At 41.3% G+C, this 18,377-nt stretch overlaps 1 protein-coding gene across 2 annotated transcripts in view; it reads left to right on the top strand.

Annotated features, from left to right (window-relative positions):
• Positions 1–365: 365 nt before the first annotated feature.
• Positions 366–18,377, top strand: part of TENT2 (terminal nucleotidyltransferase 2) — a 33,476-nt gene continuing 15,464 nt past the window's right edge. The window contains exons 1-10 of one of the 2 annotated variants that reach the window (XM_083703606.1): positions 366–664; positions 2,257–2,421; positions 2,735–2,851; positions 3,890–4,139; positions 4,935–5,049; positions 5,153–5,244; positions 7,491–7,557; positions 9,981–10,050; positions 13,479–13,555; positions 15,137–15,265. In XM_083703606.1, the coding sequence (XP_083559732.1) occupies positions 2,294–2,421; positions 2,735–2,851; positions 3,890–4,139; positions 4,935–5,049; positions 5,153–5,244; positions 7,491–7,557; positions 9,981–10,050; positions 13,479–13,555; positions 15,137–15,265 (1,045 nt within the window). In that variant the 5' untranslated portion in view covers positions 366–664; positions 2,257–2,293. Of the gene's footprint in view, positions 665–1,076; positions 1,301–2,256; positions 2,422–2,734; positions 2,852–3,889; positions 4,140–4,934; positions 5,050–5,152; positions 5,245–7,490; positions 7,558–9,980; positions 10,051–13,478; positions 13,556–15,136; positions 15,266–18,377 lie in introns of those variants that run through there. The other variant, XM_083703607.1, reaches the window with a different exon arrangement.

The raw sequence follows: 18,377 nt of genomic DNA on the forward strand, positions 1-18,377 counted from the left end.
TTGGAAGCCCCCCAGATGGGCGGAGTATAAATAAATTGTTGTTGTTGTTATTATTACTATTACTTGTCTGGATTCGCCTTCGTGTTTCTTAACCAAGCTGAGGAATTTTAGCATGCAAAATGGGTGAATCTTCCACGAGGCTAACTCTCCCGTTGCCTTTTAAGGAGAAATCCTCATACACATAACTGCGTAACATGTTCTTTTCAATACCATGCCTTGCCATTTAATTCCGAAATAAGGTTTCACTCTCCAGGAAGCACCCCGGATCACGTCGAGTTCTCAACCCTCGCCTGGCGCTAAGCAATACCAAGCCAACTCCAGACGGTTAGTCGCGCTTACACCGGGCTGTGGCGCATGCGCAGAGTGGGACGGGAGCCACTACTATGGAGAGGAACGCCGCGGAGCGGAGAGAGCGACGACGGAAGGGCGCTCGCGACGTATTCGAACACCTTCTCTCCCCCTCTTCTGGTTCTGGATCCGGGGCGAGAACGAGGCCTCAGCCATAGAGATGGCCAGGTGCAAGCGGTTCCGGGTTACTTCCGGAAGATCCCGCCTCTCCCTTCCCTTTCTCTCTAGAGAGGAGGAAGCGAAGAAAACAGAGCCGAGTCCGCTGGCTTCGGAGCGCGCTGGGCCTTGCCCAGTCAGCTGCCTCTCCCGCACCGGAGTAAGTTGAAGGAACGAATACCATTCGGGGGGCGGAGACATTTTTTTTGGGGGGGGACGGTTTCTACGTGGCCGTTCGTACATTCCCCCCTCAAGATTCTCGCTTGGAAGCGAGCGGGGCGCCAGAACCGGCGGGTGTGTGAGGGAAGGGAGGGGTCGTTTCTCAGATACTTAGGTGCTTGGGGGGGAGGGGAGCGGCTGGGCCTGAGGTACTTATTCATGGGGGGTGAGGGTGTTAGAAACTCTGGGGAGAGGCAGGGTGGTAGACTTGAGGGAGACTCCCGGTGGTCGCGAGTGCCTTGCGGGGGTTCCGGTGGGGCCCGAAGGCCTGGACGATGCTCCGGGTACGGATTGCCGATAAGGAACAACAGCCCTTGTGACGTCAGTGGTGTTCGGGGGGGGGGGGTTGCTGCTTTCTCTGCAGCTTAGCTGCCACCAGAAAGTTGCCTCGCTCGCGCCGGCGATGCCCGCGTGGACTGGTGTGTGCTGCCAAATCCTTCGAACGGAGCTGTCTGCAACACGGGCAGAAAGAGCTTTTTCCCAAGGCCGCGCTGGATGGTTGCTCGGTTTCATTAAAAAATAAAATAGAATGTGAATGTTTCATTCTGTATCTGGTGGGTCACTTACGACAGGCAAGGTTCTACCCGAGAGCAAGCTCGTTCACGATTACTGTGCTGGGGAAATGCTTTATCCGTGGGGCATGGTCTGTGCACAGTGGTGGGGGATGTTTTAAGGTCACCAAAGTGGCTGTCAGTAGAATTTGGTAACTGGCACACAAAAAACAGTGATGACTGTTTAACGAGAGAGAGGCTGTTTAAAAAGATTGGCCTTCTTGGAAAAATTGTGTAGCAAGCTATCTTGGAAGGGAACACACAGATGCTTATATGTACGCTGGTACTAGTAGCCTAAAACGAGGACACTGTTAAGGTAGGCATATGAAATTGGTGAAATCAGTGGGGCATGTTTATTGTTTAATGTGGTTATGTATGGAAATGGCAGGGGATCGTAGAAGAACAGCTTTGCTGGATCAGAACAAACAGGTAGCATCGTGTTTCCAACCGCAGTGGTTAGCCAGATGCCTGTAGGAATCCCTGTAGGGCAGAGTCATTTAGGAAATGTAGAAATTTTTCCTTTTCATCATGATCCAAACATGTATTTATCAGTGTGTCTTAGAGTAATTGAAGTTGCCCATTACTATGCTTTCTTCATCAGATACCTTCTTTACTTCATTCCTTATCTCCAGTTCACTCTTGAGTGCTTTGAACAGGGAGATGATAATTTGTGTCCTGTATTAAATTGCATTTCAAGGTAACGTATCTGGTCTGCTTAGGCCTTAACCCCCACCCCTTTTTAAAGATAATGAATTGGAAATATTAAGAGTGCCTACCTTGCTTTCCCAATGCATCTGGAAAATAATAAATACTAATTTTGATGTGTCTGTGCTTGTGAATATTTAAGGAAAAATACGTTGTAACAACACGTTATTGCCAAAAAACACTCGGAAGTTATCAGCTTGTAGTAATGGCTAATATATGTAAACCTTATGACTTACTTTAGTTGCCTGATTTCAGTTTTGTTTTTTTTAAATAATAGGTAGAAGAATACATGTTTACTTTGAGCATAGAAGAGCATGTTCCCAAATTCTTCCAACTTGGGTCATCCACCCTTCCCACTAGAACATCAACAATACAACTTCTTCATTAATCTTCCAGTGAACATACCTCCTGTTCTCTTTCACCAGCAATTCCAGAATACAACGTAAGTATGATAGAATTTTAATCTGAAATTTCCTGCCAGAAACAAATCTTGGATTTTTAAAGAGCCTACTTGCAGTCTTAACATTATCACATAAACTACCACAGAGAAGCAATTTAATGTCCATTTGAGCTTTAGGTTTGCAGTGAAAATAAAGTTTGAGTAATAAACCTGAGTACTGTAGTTTGTATTTCATCACAGTACTGAATGGTAGCATGCATGTTCACTTTATTACTTAAGTAATTACTGTATGAATGTTTAAATTTAAATTCAAAACACTGGCATGAATAATCATACTGCATTATAATTTTCCTAGAACTCCAGTAAGTGGTAATCTTCTGACCATCCCACCTGTTTCACCTCCACCTTTTGCCTATAGAAATGGCAGCCCAGTGCATACATCAGCTGCACCTGCATCATTCCGAGGCAGAAAGTAAGTGCATTCTGTGGTTCTCTTCCATGTTATGTTCCCTTAGAATAAAGCACTATAAAGTAATAGAAATATAATACTGAAGTGACCCCCTATTAAAGGTGTTACTCTTTGAGACTTGTTATGACACTTTGCCCACATTTTGTTTATTATGATGCCTATCTTGTTAGATGCTGACACACTCTCAAAATGGGAAGTTTGGAGTCATTTCCCACCCAGCTGTATTCTCCACTGTTCTCAAGGGTGCATATTGCTATGTGTTTGTGGCACTGTTCATGCATTTTTTTCTATTTGCAACCACAGAAAAGCTAGGGAGTGACTATTCCCTTCCCATACTCACAAGGGAAAATGGCTGTGAACACATCTGTTGTAGCTTTGGTAACTTTACTGAAAACAATGGAGTCATACCATATGCAGATAAACAGAGGAGACCCTGGCATTTTTAGGTGATGGTCCTTGAATCTTTACTGGTATTTTCCAAGTTAATAATATTTTCAAGACCAGAAGCAGTATGCTGGACTGGATAGTTTGGTCTGGTCCAGAAAGGCTGCTCTTATGAGAATGTGTGAACCAGATTTACTGCTCTACTGATAAGGGTGAAGTGTGTGAGGAATAAGAAGTGTGTGGTCAGTAGATTGGATCCTGAGTCGTCCTCGTCCTCCATGGACTACTTCCTCTTCCTTCCCACTTTTATCACAGGGCACACATTGCACACAACTTCTCACTGTAGCACTCTCCTCAGATTCAAAACTGCTCTCTTGAATAGGAAGTATTTCAGAATGAGAACTGTATTTGCTGTGCATAAGAATGGCTTGGCAATTTGATCTAGCATTGTCTTTCTATGGGACACAAATTCAGCGCTTGCACATACTTTTGAGTCCCCTGTTTTAAGACTTTATTTGCATCATATCAAAGTTGGGCATTCCTCTTTAAAAATAATACATAGTCTTAATTGGTAGCATTGACAGTTCAGTCTCTCCCCCCCCCCCCGCATAGTTAAGTACCGAAACTGGAATAGTCAAACCTCTCTTACATTTTTAGGAGGCTGAAAGAGCAGGATGTTCCTTATCAAGTGAAGCGCCAGCGATTTCATTCACCTCATCATGAATCTGCTTCAGCTAACCAAGTAGTGCCTTTACCAGAAGATCACAGGCGGTCATTCCCTGGATCAATTCCTTCGCCATTATTTCCAGCACATTACATCTCTGATTTGACGGGATGTGTGCCACCCTTACAAGAAGCTTCATTTCCTGACCTTATAGAAACTGCACTCCCTGTGGCCAAAGATAAGGTAAAATTGAGAACAGGTGCTCTTTTCCTTTCTATAAAGTTTTCTGTGCAAGACAGTGGCTCCCAAATCCTGGGCTGCAAGAGGAGCTGAAGGGTATCTTAAACAGAGCCAATGTGTTGGAAATATTTACACTGAGTCTTAGAGCAAGTATAGATTTCCACTCCTGCCTTCAGTCAATATAGAACCAGTAACATCATTCCCAAGGGAGCGGAGGAGAGTGTGTTGGGATTTCTTGCCACAGCCACTGCTTTTTTGTAAAAATAATAATAATAAATAGTTAAAATATAATTGAAGAATGCTGGGGAATGTGCATCTGAATTGTCACCTTTGCCCCTGACTGCAATGGGAATGGCAGAATGTTGAAGGATAATAGTAAATGATTTATTCTGTGGTTGCAAGGAGGATGCCTGCTTCTATTGTGGGAGCAGATTGAAGAAACACACAAAACAGGAACACTGCTTTTAATAGTAAAACTTCCACAGTTCTGATTGTGTTCAAGCAGCAATAGTAATACTATGCAGCCATGTATTATTGCAGCAAGAACAACAATTTTAATTGCCTGTGTGCTGTCCAATAACAGATGTTTGTCTGTAGAATAGCAAAGTTTAGAGTCTCGCTAATCAGGCTCCTGCTAAATGATTTATTTACAGTGAATTCTCGTAGGACTTTGATTGGTGATTTGGGGAAAAAACCTTTTTAAAAGTGTGTGTACATAAATGTATTTACTATATATGTATAAGAGATCATACTGATAGTTGTATAGTAAATGCTGGTTTGTTTTTTGCATATGTTAAGCTAAGTCAGCAAATACTGGAATTATTTCAAGTGTGTCAACAACAAACTTATGACTTGAACAAAAAAGAGCTTTGCCGAACACAACTCCAGAGGGAAATTCAGCAGATCTTTCCAAGTATGTTATCATTCCATATGTTTCTGACACTCAAATAGTCATGTTTTTAATTATTCCCTTCTTCTAAAGAATAAGATTTTATTGTATGGTTCTTTCCTTGCAGATAGTAGACTCTTTTTGGTTGGATCCTCACTAAATGGATTTGGTACTCGTAGCAGCGATGGTGACCTGTGCCTGGTGGTTAAAGAGCAGCCAGTAAGTACTAGAAGGAAAACCTGCTGTCTGTGAAAATAGCTTTCCAAGATTCTTAGCTTTTTTCTGAGAGAGATTGGAAGGGGAGCTGCAGTGTAGGAAGGGGCTGTGATGCCAGAGATCTTTAACAAACTTAGTTAAAAGGAAATTAATGAAATTCTAAACCTGAGTCTTTTTCATTTGCATTTTCTGCCCCTGCCTGATGACTTGGGCCCCCAACAAATCATGGTCAAGTGCAAATATTTTTATACTTGTAGAACGGTAGTGAAGAATTGGCCTGGTCCTTATCTCCCTTAACCCTTACAGGCCAAATATGATAGGGGGGCAGGGCCACCCACCGTTCGATCACCTGACATCACAAGGACTTCAGAGTGGCATGCCTGTCTTGCAAAGAACCCTGCACAGTACTTTGAACTACTTCAGATCAGTTAATAATTGTTCTTTAAAGCATTCTGAGCTCTTTGCAAGTCTCTTCAAGAATTGACTGGCTATGGAGTTCCCAGGTATCCTGCTTTTCTGCGGTGATCAACTGGCTGTGGAGTTGCCCATGGAGAACTCAATTGTGCAACTGATCCTAGCTGGTTTATTTTCACTGCCAATCAGCTGATTGGCGAGACAGCAAGCCACGTCACATGTGGGACAGGTGGATGTGGTTTCGAGGAAGCAGCCAAGTTGGAACTGGTTGCCCCCAGGCCAAAGGTTTCTCATCCCTATGGTGGAGCCAGTTCATATTACCTGGCTGTTCCTTCTGCCTACTGCATAAGGTCACATATAGCCGCCCCATCAAAGGTATACTTGCAGAATTTATGTACTGTATGCATTCTTTTCTGTATGTGAAGGCAGAAAACAAGACAGCTGACACAAGACAGCTTTTTAAGATGAAGGAAGGCACACTTCAGAGGAGCAGAACCTGTAGCAAAAAACCCCAAAATGAATCTGCTTCTCTGTAGCCGAGAAGAAAAAAGGGCAATTAGTGATGGATCATACGCATTTTTAAAAAAAGAGTACCTCTTAATAGAATGGAAACTTCACCAGATAATTTGAATAAAATAATCACATTTCTGGAACCATACTATCACTTAGATTAACAATGTAACTGCATTACACGCTGCATTAGCTTTAATCGTGCTTTTAAAAAGACCTACTTGCATTATTCTCATTCCTCATGAAAGCTGTTAATGATTAGCAATACTCATTATGCAAATACACCTTATTCAAGTAGGGGTTTAAGTTGTATTCCAGGAAGGGCAACTTAACTCACAGTGTCTCTCTTTAGTTCTGATAATTTTTCTGTTTTCTAATCTTAAGTGAGCATAACTTAAGTGAGTGGTGTGTGAGCATAACAAGTATTTTATTCCCGGTATCTCACACTCCTAGCATTATTGTTGTTGTTGTTGTTGTTGTTATATTATAATTATTATTTATTAAATTTATATGCTGTCCTTCATCTGTAGATCTCAGACTGGTTCACAAGATAAAAATACAAAATACATAATAAAAACTAGAACAAACCAAGCCAATGACCCCTTCCTCTAAGGTACTCTGGCCTGGAGGCTGGTAACATTTAATACCTTAAAACTTGCACTATGAACTGAGCGCTCGAAAAGATAACTAATGGAGGTGCTGTATTATCCGAGTTACATAATATAACTTGGGAGCCTGAGGTGGAAAAACCAATGTTATATCCAGGGAATGAAACACACACACACATATACGACACTTATCTGTCCTTTAATGATACCTCCAAACTGGACTCTTTACTTTGGATATGTTGTAGGATCTGCCCTGAATGGGACTCCCAGTGTGTTCTTATTCAAGCACTGATCATTTTAACCCTTTTGGTCTTGTTTCATAAATGACACATGAAAGTTATGAATGCATAGGTTGTTGCAACAGTGGATGTAGAAATATGTGATCTTTTAATTAGCTTCTATTTAATTTCATGTGTTTTTAACAGATGCCTCCCCTGGTTTGTTTTAATAGATATAAAATATTCAGGGTTGTATCCAACACTGCCAGTCTACTTGCACAACAAAACCTCCCCCTCTTCCCTGCAGCCCCCTGCACACCATCAAAAACTGCTGCAGAAGGTTGGGGGACCCTCTGCAGCAGATTGTGTGGGTGCGTGAGAAGAAGAGGGGAAGGGGAAGTCCTGTTGTGTGAGTGGAATGCAATTCATGCACTTTTAGATACAACCCTCACTCATTTCCTGAATGCATCTGAGTATTAATGGACGTAATTTATTTCAGATTAATCAGAAGACTGAAGCAAGACACATACTCAGCTTACTCCAAAAACACTTCTGTCGGAAGCTTTGTAAGTTCTGGACTATGTTATAGTGAAATGATGGTTGACTAATGCTTTGTGATATGCACTAATGGGCAAGAAACCCTTACATGAAAAAGTATACATTTAACTTAATTAAGACTGCATTTATGACTGCCCAAGTGAATGGGTTGGATTTGAGGTTTCCCTCATTCATTATTTAAGCCATATCTATGCTGCCATTCATCACTGGTACCAAGGTGGCTCACAACAATACAAATACATTTCTCTTAAAATCAGCTCATTAAAATAGAACACAAATACAAAAGCCACAGTAAAGCTGCCCAATTGTACTAAATGTTTGGCATAATCATAGTTGGTGCATAGTTGGTGGTTCTTTTGGAAGAGGTCTGACCCGGGGGCAGAGAGAAGGAGGAGAGTTGGCTGCAGCTTCCCCTCCCCTCTCCACTTTGCAGGGTGAGCTGCAGTGGGCTCCCTCAGCACCCTTGGGGGGGGGGAATGACCCGTGCGTGTGCCCTGGGCGGCATTAACATACGCTCTGCCATTGTTCCCTTCTGGTTATCTCAAGATGGATCTCAGTAGACTGGTCACATTCTAAGATGTCTATATAAGGGCATGGAAGGTGTCCCTACTGTTCTTGAGTTGTCTAAGGCTTTATAAGGAAACAAAAGAACATTAACCTTGGATTGGTAGCAAAGTGGCAGCCAGTGCAGTTATTTCAGAAGTGGGGCTCATGGTAGGTAGCACAGCTTCCACATTTTGTACTAGCTGCAGCTTCCAAACCAGCTTTAAGGGCCTAAAGTGTCTTATTAAGGTCGTCTGTCATTGTGCCCAAGGCATTAATCTGCATGCTTGCCTAGTGTTTTTTTAAAAAAAACAACTGCAGTCAGTCTTGAACTTGGAAATTAATGAAATCTGATGGTTGACCAAATACAATTTTATCCATGAACTGAATAAGAATGATTGAAATGTGTGCATGTTTGGTGCAGTACAGCTTAAGAATTGCTGTGTCATAAAACCCTTTATCTACCGTATTTTTCGCTCTATAACACGCACCTGACCATAACACGCACATCGTTTTTAGAGGAGGAAAACAAGGGAAAAAACATTCTGAATGAAACAGTGGATGTATCATTTTTGTGCTTCATGCTGTGGCCACAGACATGTGATCTGATGGTGAATTTGGGGTGACCCAATGCAAAATACAGTGGGTGCGTGATTTTTTTGGTGCAGGCTGTAGCCATGGACATGCTATGTGATCTGATGGTGAATTTGGGGTGACCCAATGCAAAGATGCTGAGAATCCCTGTGGACCCATGCTTTGTAACCACATTTTTGCACCATTGCAGCCCCAGGCAACAGTGGGTGCGTGATTTTTTTGGTGCAGGCTGTAGCCATGGACATGCTATGTGATCTGATGGTGAATTTGGGGTGACCCAATGCAAAGATCCTGAGTATCCATGTGGATCCATGCTTTTTAACCACGTTTTTGCACCATTGCAGCCCTAGGCAATAGTGGGTGCGTGATTTTTTTGGTGCAGGCTGTAGCCATGGACATGCTATGTGATCTGATGGTGAATTTGGGGTGACCCAATGCAAAGATCCTTAGGATCCATGTGGATCCATGCTTTTTAACCACGTTTTTGCACCATTGCAGCCCTAGGCAACAGTTTTTGCACCATTGCAGCCCCAGGCAACAGTGGGTGTGTGATTTGGGGGGGGGGCAGGCTGTAGCCATGGACATGCTATGTGATCTGATGGTGAATTTGGGGTGACCCAATGCAAAGATCCTGAGGATCTATGCTTTGTAACCACATTTTAAGTGGGGAGCGAAGGAAAAACAAAGAAGGGACATGAGAAGGGTATGCAGAGAAGCAGCTGGCTAAGAATGCAGGAGAGGGATTTAACGGGAGGGAGGAAAGAAAGGCAAAAGTTTTCCCTCACCCAAGCCAGCCATATCTCTCTCTCTCTCTCTCTCTCTCTCTCTCTCTCTCTCCCTCCCCCTCTCTCCCTCCCTCCCCCCCTCTCCCTCTCCCCCAGTAGCACCGGAGCACAGAGAGGAATTAGACACTCTGCTTTCCCCTCTGCTTGCCTGGAGGGGAGGGGCTTTCCCTGCTCTTTGTTCCGTTTCAGCAAACACAGCAACGAAACAGAGAAGGGTGGGCAGTAAGACCCTGAGGCAGAATGCAGGAAAGCAGCCGCTTTCTCTTTTCAGGTTTCCCTTCTCCGTGAAGCGCAATTTGATTTTTGCCTGATTTTTCGGCTCCAGGGACCACACATTCGCTCTATAACACGCACAGACATTTCCCCTTCCTTTTTAGGAGAAAAAAATCTGCGTGTTATAGAGGGAAAAATACGGTAACTCTTATCTAACCAGGGTAAAACAGTGTAATTGCTTTGCCCATTGCTGTTTAATATATCTGTGAGATGTTCTCTTTCCCCTTCCCTTTCAGCAAACTATATTGAGAGACCTCAGCTGATTCGAGCAAAAGTGCCAATAGTGAAGTTCAGGGACAAAGTCAGGTAACTATAATTTCCATTAGTTTTTAGATCTTGTTCTTGAAAAAATGTGCTGGGTTCTTTTTTATTGTGTGGCATAGTTATTAATAAGATAATGGTTACTGTTACCCAACCCACCGTATGCCCCTGTTGCATAATCAGTGGGAAATGAATCAAAAGTGAGTTGTTCTTTATGGATTTCAGTGGGGCTTAAGGTATGTCCTGGTATTCTGATATGCTTGCCTTTTCTGCTGTTATATTTTATTTATAGCAGAGTGATTCTCTGTGTGACAGCTGATTTAATTTCTCCAATAAATGGCTTCCATAATAAATGGATTGTCTTCCATTCATTATTTTAATACAATATAAAGAGCCCTAATTCACTTTAGAGCTGGAGAGTAGGTTGAAAGGCATACAGTGGATCTCTTCTTTCTGCTTTGCCATGTCTTTGTGGGAGGTTGTACTGCATCAAAATTCCTAATGTGGCTAAAACACAAGTTTTCATGTCTGTGTTTACATCTGATTTGCATTCTTTATAGAAATAGCAAAGTCTGCAGGGGTTGCTTCTGCTTTTGTTTCAGCTGATTCTCCCAGCTTCTCTCTTAAGACTTCTTCTTTTAAGTCTTTGTTTTTGTTCCCCCCTGTCTTTCTGTGTCTGTCTTACTATTAACTGTGCTGTACCTCAGTGGTAAAGCACAAATTTTGAACACAGAAGGTCCAACCCCTAGTTCAACACCTCTAGTTGAAAGGATCGGGTGGCAGGTGATGTGATATACTAGATGTCTGCCAGAAACTCTGGAGAGCTGCTGCTAGTGAAGTAGCCTATACTGTGCGAGATGGCTCAGTCATCTGAGCCTTTAGAAGGCAGCTTCCTATGTTATTAAGGCAGCAAGCTATATTCAGTGATGGTGTGAGACAGCACAGAGGGTTTTTGGGTGGTGTAAATAAAGTAACTACACGATTGTCACCATTCAGCCCTTTAGCATAACACATTCATTTTTTATGTAGCAGCATTTTTTAAAGCATTCACTTAACTAGAAGTTAGTTTGTATTCTATCTTCCTTGACCTCTAAAACATGTTTTTTTAAAACCTTTTCTGTTATTGCCTGGTTGGTGGGGATAAATCTTCAACACCCACATTTTATTTAATATTGGTTATGAAATACTCCCTGGGAGGATGGCTGAAGGGTGAGAGGATGGTCTAGATTGGCATGTTGGCCCCTGGAGATCCCCTGGGGCATCAGTGGAAAGCTCTGTCACTGTCCTGCTGCTGGTGGTAAAAAAAATAGGATAGAGATCCAAGCAGCAGAATTTTAAGAAATTGGTTAAAATGTCTGGGGAAATCCAGGTGTTTAGCAGCCAAATCGGAAGTGTTGATTTTTTTTGGCTCAACAACTTTGGCCCCACCAAAAAGCTCACCTTTTTTGTCTGGATTTTCACTTTTTGAAATATGGCAACCCTAAAATAGGATTGGGGGGGGGCATAGATCTGCAAGATCCTTACTGCTTTGGTTTCCCCAACATGCCCTGAACTTACTCCATCCTTGAAGATGGCAGAATTAATTCCCTCCCACCCAAGTAAATGAGAGAGTGGGCATAATGAACTCCCCCTATGGGGAAAGATTGTAACGTTAGGAGCTTCTCAGTTTAGAGAAAGGGCGAGTAAGAGGAGACATGATACAGGTATATACAATTATGAATTGTGTGGAGAAAGTGGATAGAGGAGTTTTTTTCCCCTTCCTCATAGCACTAGAACTCAAATATCCAGTGAAGCTGAATGTTGGCAGTTATAGGACAGACACTTACTCACAGTGTCGTTTGTTAAACTAGGGAGATCGCTCCCACAAGAGAGAGTGGTTGCAACCAACTTGGATGGCTTTAGAGAGGATTAAACAAATTCATGGAGGATAAGGCTTGTGTTCCACCTCCACTGTTGGGAGGCAGAATGTCTCTGGATGCCAGTTGCTGGGGAGAGTGCTGCTGCACACATGTTCGCTTGTGGACTCTCCTTATGGATCTAGTTGTCCATGGTACAAACAAAGTGCTGGATTAGTTGGCCTGATCCACAAGACTTAATGGGAAAAGAGTCCTCTCTTCAACACTGGCTTCTGCTAGCTGGCAGGGCATTGGACGTGGCAATAGTTCTGCCAGGGATTCTTGCCTGCATGGATTGCTCTTCGTTTCTATTTGCTATAGTACATGGTTTTCTGCCAAGTATCAGGGGGCAAGTGCATTATTTTCTACATGTCTGCTACTGCAAACGTTGTCAGAATTTCCTGGTTCTCTTAGTAAAGTGGAAAATAATTTTGTACCTTTTGTGCTAACCTGCTACTTGTCACGAGGCTTTGGTTTCCAGCTAAGATCAATCCATTACAGTTACCTTAATTATATTAAGTTGTTCAATCCTGCTTTAGAATTCATTAGAATCCATTTTCCCAGGACCTTGATAAATTATGTGTCTGCTTAAATATGTGGCTTGCTATGGAGCAAATTGAGAGTCAGATTGTGAGCAGCGCTTAATTGTTGCCTGTGCTCAGTACTGGAACACATAATGCAGTAAATGCCTTTGAGCAGCAGCCAAGTGCATTTTATTTCCCACTGATCCATAGCCCAAACTTCCACATCTAGAATTCAGAGGCAGAGCTGCCAGGCCAGAGAGTACCAGATCTGAGGTGGCATGATAACCTGCTCAGTAAAAAAAGCTTACTTAAAGCTTCACATTTCTGGTATTGTCCACTCACTAAAGAGTGTTTTGGCTGTTAACACTTTTCATGGTGTTACAGACTTTTACAGACTTTATCTGTAAATCACACAAAGGTGAAAATGGTAATATTTGTAAAACTTGCAATTGTTTGTGGCTCAGCAAAGATGCTTCTGGGTGTTTCAGCATATTCTATGGTTATATATTGGTATAAATCTTTCCAAATTTTTCATGTAACTTAGGGAACGATCACTCCAGAAAAATGTCTCATTGAAGTGGGAAATAGGTTACAGTGGCAAGAACACTTGAGTTTTATTGCCCAGCTACTGGGTGGAGATGACAGCATGCTGTACCAAGAAATTATAGGGTTTTAATCCAACTTTTTCAGACGAGTGACAGTTCTGAAAACACTAGCCCTGTTTTTGTTTACATTTGCACACAAATGAAACACAGATGGTATTCTGAAAAGCAAAGCAGGCTTGTGTTTGTAAATCAGTTTCACATCAATGTTTTTAATCATACCATAATGAAATAACTGTGTTAGGTGCCTGCTGCAAACATTTTTGTTTCAGCAAACCTACGCAAAATACAATTTAGGGATCTTTATTTGTTTTGAAAAGTTTTCCTTAGCTGTCTGTTATTGAATACGTACACTGGTTAAAGTCTTGTGATTATGCTATATAAAAGTCCCAATAAATATATAGGATTTATTTGTTAAAGTCCTTGTGCAAATTTATTTTTTTCTCCTCTAGCTGTGTGGAGTTTGACTTGAATGTAAACAATGTTGTAGGAATAAGAAATACATTCCTTCTCAGAACCTATGCATACAGTAAGTAGTCTGTATTTTTTATATATATAGATGGTGGGTTACCTAAGATTCTCTTTCTGTGTTTGCAAACTGAGATGCTACTAAGTATCTAAGCCAGTGTTTCCCAACCTTGTGCCTCCAGCTGTTTTTGAACTACAACTCCCATCATCCCTGACTAGCAAGACCAGTGACAAGGGATGATGGGAATTGTAGTCCAAAAACAGCTGGAGGCACAGGGTTGGGAAGCTTCAATACTAGATAGGCATACTTGGTAGTAAATCCAGCTATTTCAGTGGGACTTACGTCTGAGGAAGCTTGTATAGGATTAAGCTGCAAACATTTTATTATTATTAAAAAACACACCAAATGTATCGAAATTCAGTTGTTGAGGCATACTTTTAATAAATTGCTACTTTATTTTATTATACTTTGTTCACTGCCTAATGCTTTCAGTTTAATATAGGCCTGATATAATTTAGCCTCATAATTTACTTACTGTTCTATTACTATAGTTGTTAATATTACTATTATTTGGAAAAAAGGGACCTGCAACAAAATGTTGTAGCAAGGAATGGTCCTGCAGTTTTCCACTGTACTTCATTCATTTCCCCATTCCAGGTGTGCAGTTTCCCTACCATCACCACCACACAAACAGTTAGTAGACCACTGAGCCGTTTTGGTGATTCCTTCTCCCCTCCCCTTAGATTTTTTTCAAGCTTTTCTGGACTTGCACAGACAATGAGGCACCTCCCACCAACCATGACTATATCTCTAATGCATGGCTGGTGCTAAGGATACACCTCCAGAGAACGACTTTACTTTAGTATATAGGACATCACCATCAATGCCATTTTTACTGAACAATATAAGCTAAAAAGACAGGACTTGGTTCAAAGAAGCTTAAATATTCTAAATTTAAATTGTACCAGGAGACAGCAAAGAGAGGAGGTGGAAAGGGAGAGCTTAGGGTTTGAAAACAAAGAAGGGAAATGGGGCAAGAGAAGAAAATATAACATGGGATTAATATGATCAAATATTGTTGCTCTTTCTTATTTTGACCAGGGAGTAGGACCAGTGATTAAGCCAAAAGGCTTCATACAAAAAGGTCACTATTAAGAGAGGTGGATTTTCATAAGTAGAGATACTTCCAAGCATAAGGGACAGCAAGGAAGTACTGGTAAAAACTATTTAAAAGGCAGTACAGTGGTACCTTGGTTTAAGAACAGCTTAGTTTACGAATAACTTGAATTAAGAACGCTACAAACCCGGAAGTAGTTGTTTTGGTTTGTGAACTTTGCATTGGAAGCAGAACATGTTCCACTTCCTCTTGAGTGTGCTCCATTTGTAAATTGAGTCCCCCACTGCTATGGGAAAGCACACCTTGGTTTAAGAACGGACCTCCGGAACAGATTAAGTTTGTAAACCAAGGTACTACTGTATACCTTTGGGTATCTACAATTTTAGAATCATGGGTGGCAATGATGTATTCATTGAAAAAGTGGGAATACATGTATGTGTGTGTGGAGCTTTATAATAGGTGTTTATCTGATCAGATTGGCTCAGCTGCTCTGCCTGATACATTTTGTTTTGTTTTGTTCACAGTTGAGAGTCGAGTGCGTCCATTAGTGCTTGTTGTTAAGAAGTGGGCAAGTTTTCGTGGCATAAACGATGCCAGCCGAGGCACTTTAAGCAGCTATAGTCTCGTGTTGATGGTTTTGCACTATTTACAAAGTAAGTATATTTTTAACTTTGGTAGTCTGCCCCCGACCCCTGACTGACTTACCTGGATTGCTTCCTGCTTACCTTTAGCCACTGTTCTAGAACTTCTAGGAGCATCTCTAGATAAAGTGCTTTTTAACAACTTCACATGGTGCCACATTCTCAGTATATCACCCTAGAATATATTTTTTTACATTAAACATACATATTCCTCTTCTTTCAGAGTTTTGACATTCCTCTGTGATCTAACTTCATGAAAAAATACTGTAGGATTATTGTTGGGTTTCTTGCGATATTTTAAAATACAGTTAACAGCAGGAAACAAATTGGAAAACCTCCCATCCATCTTAATAATCTTGTAGCTAACTGTGTTTTAAAATGTATTATAAGTAATAGCTAATATAAGCAAGTAACTAATGTTGCTGCTATTATTTATTATACATTTCTATTACACTTATGTGCAATAGAATGCTGTTCATCTTCCTTAAAAAATATCCATTTAGTGGATAGAGGTGTGAAGTTTCAATAGTGACCATTCATAAATTTTTGGTAAATTGAATATATTTGGTTCTAGGTGCAAGTCCTTCATTTTTCCCCACTGCACCATTCTTGTTCTTGTCTTCATTCTTGTATAATGGAAGCTACTTGCCTCATCACCAGGAGTAGCCTCAGGGCTCCATTCCCTTTGGGGCAATCTTTTCAGGAGCTGCAGGGTCATTGTTGGGCAGGGCAGGGCAGGAAGTAAAAGTGGGTGGAGCAAAGAATTTGACAATAGGTTACATTCCAGCCATGGAAAACACACACATCTGCCTCTCCATCCAGGCAAGGAAGTGGCATTACTGCAGTCAAAGGACACATTCCATCTAGGCAAAAAATGCGCAAGGACTGTTTGGATCACAGGCACCAAGTATTATGACATGAGGAGTGAGGGTGTGGCCCAGGGAAAATCTCAAGGGCTAGATGGATTTCACCCAGGCAAGTGAACAAGCTTCTTGAAGAGAAAAAAACATTCTGCCCTTGACAGCCTTCTGCATTTCTGGGCTCCGTATAGAATGGGGAGGACGTCACCATTTCCCCCCATGCGGCATAGTAAGCAAGCTGGAAATTGGCATCCCACCAAATTCCTTGTCCAGGGGCCACACTCCCACTTTGTGTTTATGCTGAAAGTGCAGGAGGCAAAGCCTTGTTAGTTTATGGATAGCTCTATCCTTCCACCACTTGTCCACGAAACTTCTGTGCTTGATGTGCAGGAGGCAAAGACTTTCTAGTCACTCAGCGTAGAAACCAAATGGGTTGGTGGCCGCTCTCCGAAGCTTTCGTGGAGGAGGCACACAAAGAAGGGCCTCAGAGGGTGATCTCAGGGTCCAGGTACATTCATATGGAGAGAGGTGGACCTTGAGGTATTGTGGTCCTAAGATGCTTAAGGCTTTATAGGTCAAAGGCAGCACTTTGAAATTGGGACTGAAAACGAATTGGCAGCCGGTGCAGTTGGGCCAGGATGAGTGTAATATGCTAAAACCACCTTGCTGTTCTGTACCAGCTGAATTTTCCAAACTGTCATTAAAATATTAAACTTTTTCAGTTCTTGCTTTTGGTAGGAAGTTCTTTTGCTGTATAAAATGGGAAATTTGGAAGATTAAAAAAATAGAAATCCCATAAATGTATTAGTACTATTAGCTTTATTTAAAAACAGGATTGGAGAACTTATGGCCCTCCAGATGTTAGCTGGACTAAAACAAATCATTTCTGATGTTTGGCCATAATGGCTAAGGCTGATGTAATGCCTTAACATAACATCTGGAAGACCACAGCTTCTTTATACCCATTCTAGACCACACAGTCTATAATAACTATACAATAACTATACAATTGGAATACATATGTTGGCAAATTTAACTGGTAAGTATGCACTTTCTGAATTACAGCAGTTCTTAAGGAGCTGGATGTCGTGTGCCATAAACTGGGTAAAATGTATTGAATTCCAGGATTAAAAACATAGGGTGGATCTTAAATGCACTAGAAAAAACACTAAACTTCATTATTCAGTCATGCTTTCTCACAAAAAAATGAGAAAGCATGAGCACTAATGTATCGTATTGCAAACTATTTTTTGGATATAGCAGAATGTGACTTCTGTAGCTACTATTTTGTCTTCCAGTTATGTGTTTTGATGTTAAGAGACCCAGTTAAGTGTTTTGACACTCCAGTTTATAAGATTGCTGCCTCAATACAATTGTATAGATTATCTTCATTTGGTGAAGAGTTAATAAAATGCCAGCCCATTTCACTTACGGAAGGGGAGCAATTGGGACAGAATGATCATTCAGCCAAAGTTTGTAAAAGTTAATTCAGCTGGAAGAAAGCTTTTTTCCCATCCTCCTTTGGTGTTGCCATATATTATGAGGCAGTGTCCTCAGTATTTACATGGTTTTGGGATTTTGTTAGGAATTGCAAAAAGATGTAAATAATTAGGAAGACTCCTTTTTATTTAGTATTTTTTAGTAACAGTGGCTGTTTTTATGGAGGCAGACTATGCTTTCTGTAACCAGAGAAATAGGTAGTATTGAAAGAGTCATTGCATTTTCATAGATAAGAATCTACATTTGTTCTTCAGAAGCCTGTGTTCTGTAACAAATTCCCATTGCCTTCATAGTGAAAAATGTCCACATGGCCTTAGATAAAACCCTGTGTAAACACACCAAATAGCAATATATTACTAAAAACAAAAACAAATCCTTCCAGTAGCACCTTAAAGACCAACTAAGTTAGTTCTTGGTATGAGCTTTCGTGTGCATGCACACTTCTTCAGATACGGTATCACTTCAGATATGGTATCTGAAGAAGTGTGCATGCACACGAAAGCTCATACCAAGAACTAACTTAGTTGGTCTTTAAGGTGCTACTGGAAGGAACTTTTTTGTTTTGACTATGGCAGACCAACACGGCCACCTATCTGTAACTGGAAATATATTACTAAGTTTGGCTTAGATGAGTAACTTTCATATTATAGAATGGTTAACCAAGTTTCACACAAACTTATGAAAGGTAATTTTGCTTAATTTAAAGGCCTAGCAATTAACATTTGGAGTTAAGCATTTAATTCTAGACCTTCAGTTCACACCAC

Source organism: Podarcis gaigeae, assembly GCF_964106915.1.
Source record: "Podarcis gaigeae genome assembly, chromosome: 11".
In the NCBI taxonomy this organism is placed as follows: Eukaryota; Metazoa; Chordata; class Lepidosauria; order Squamata; family Lacertidae; genus Podarcis; species Podarcis gaigeae.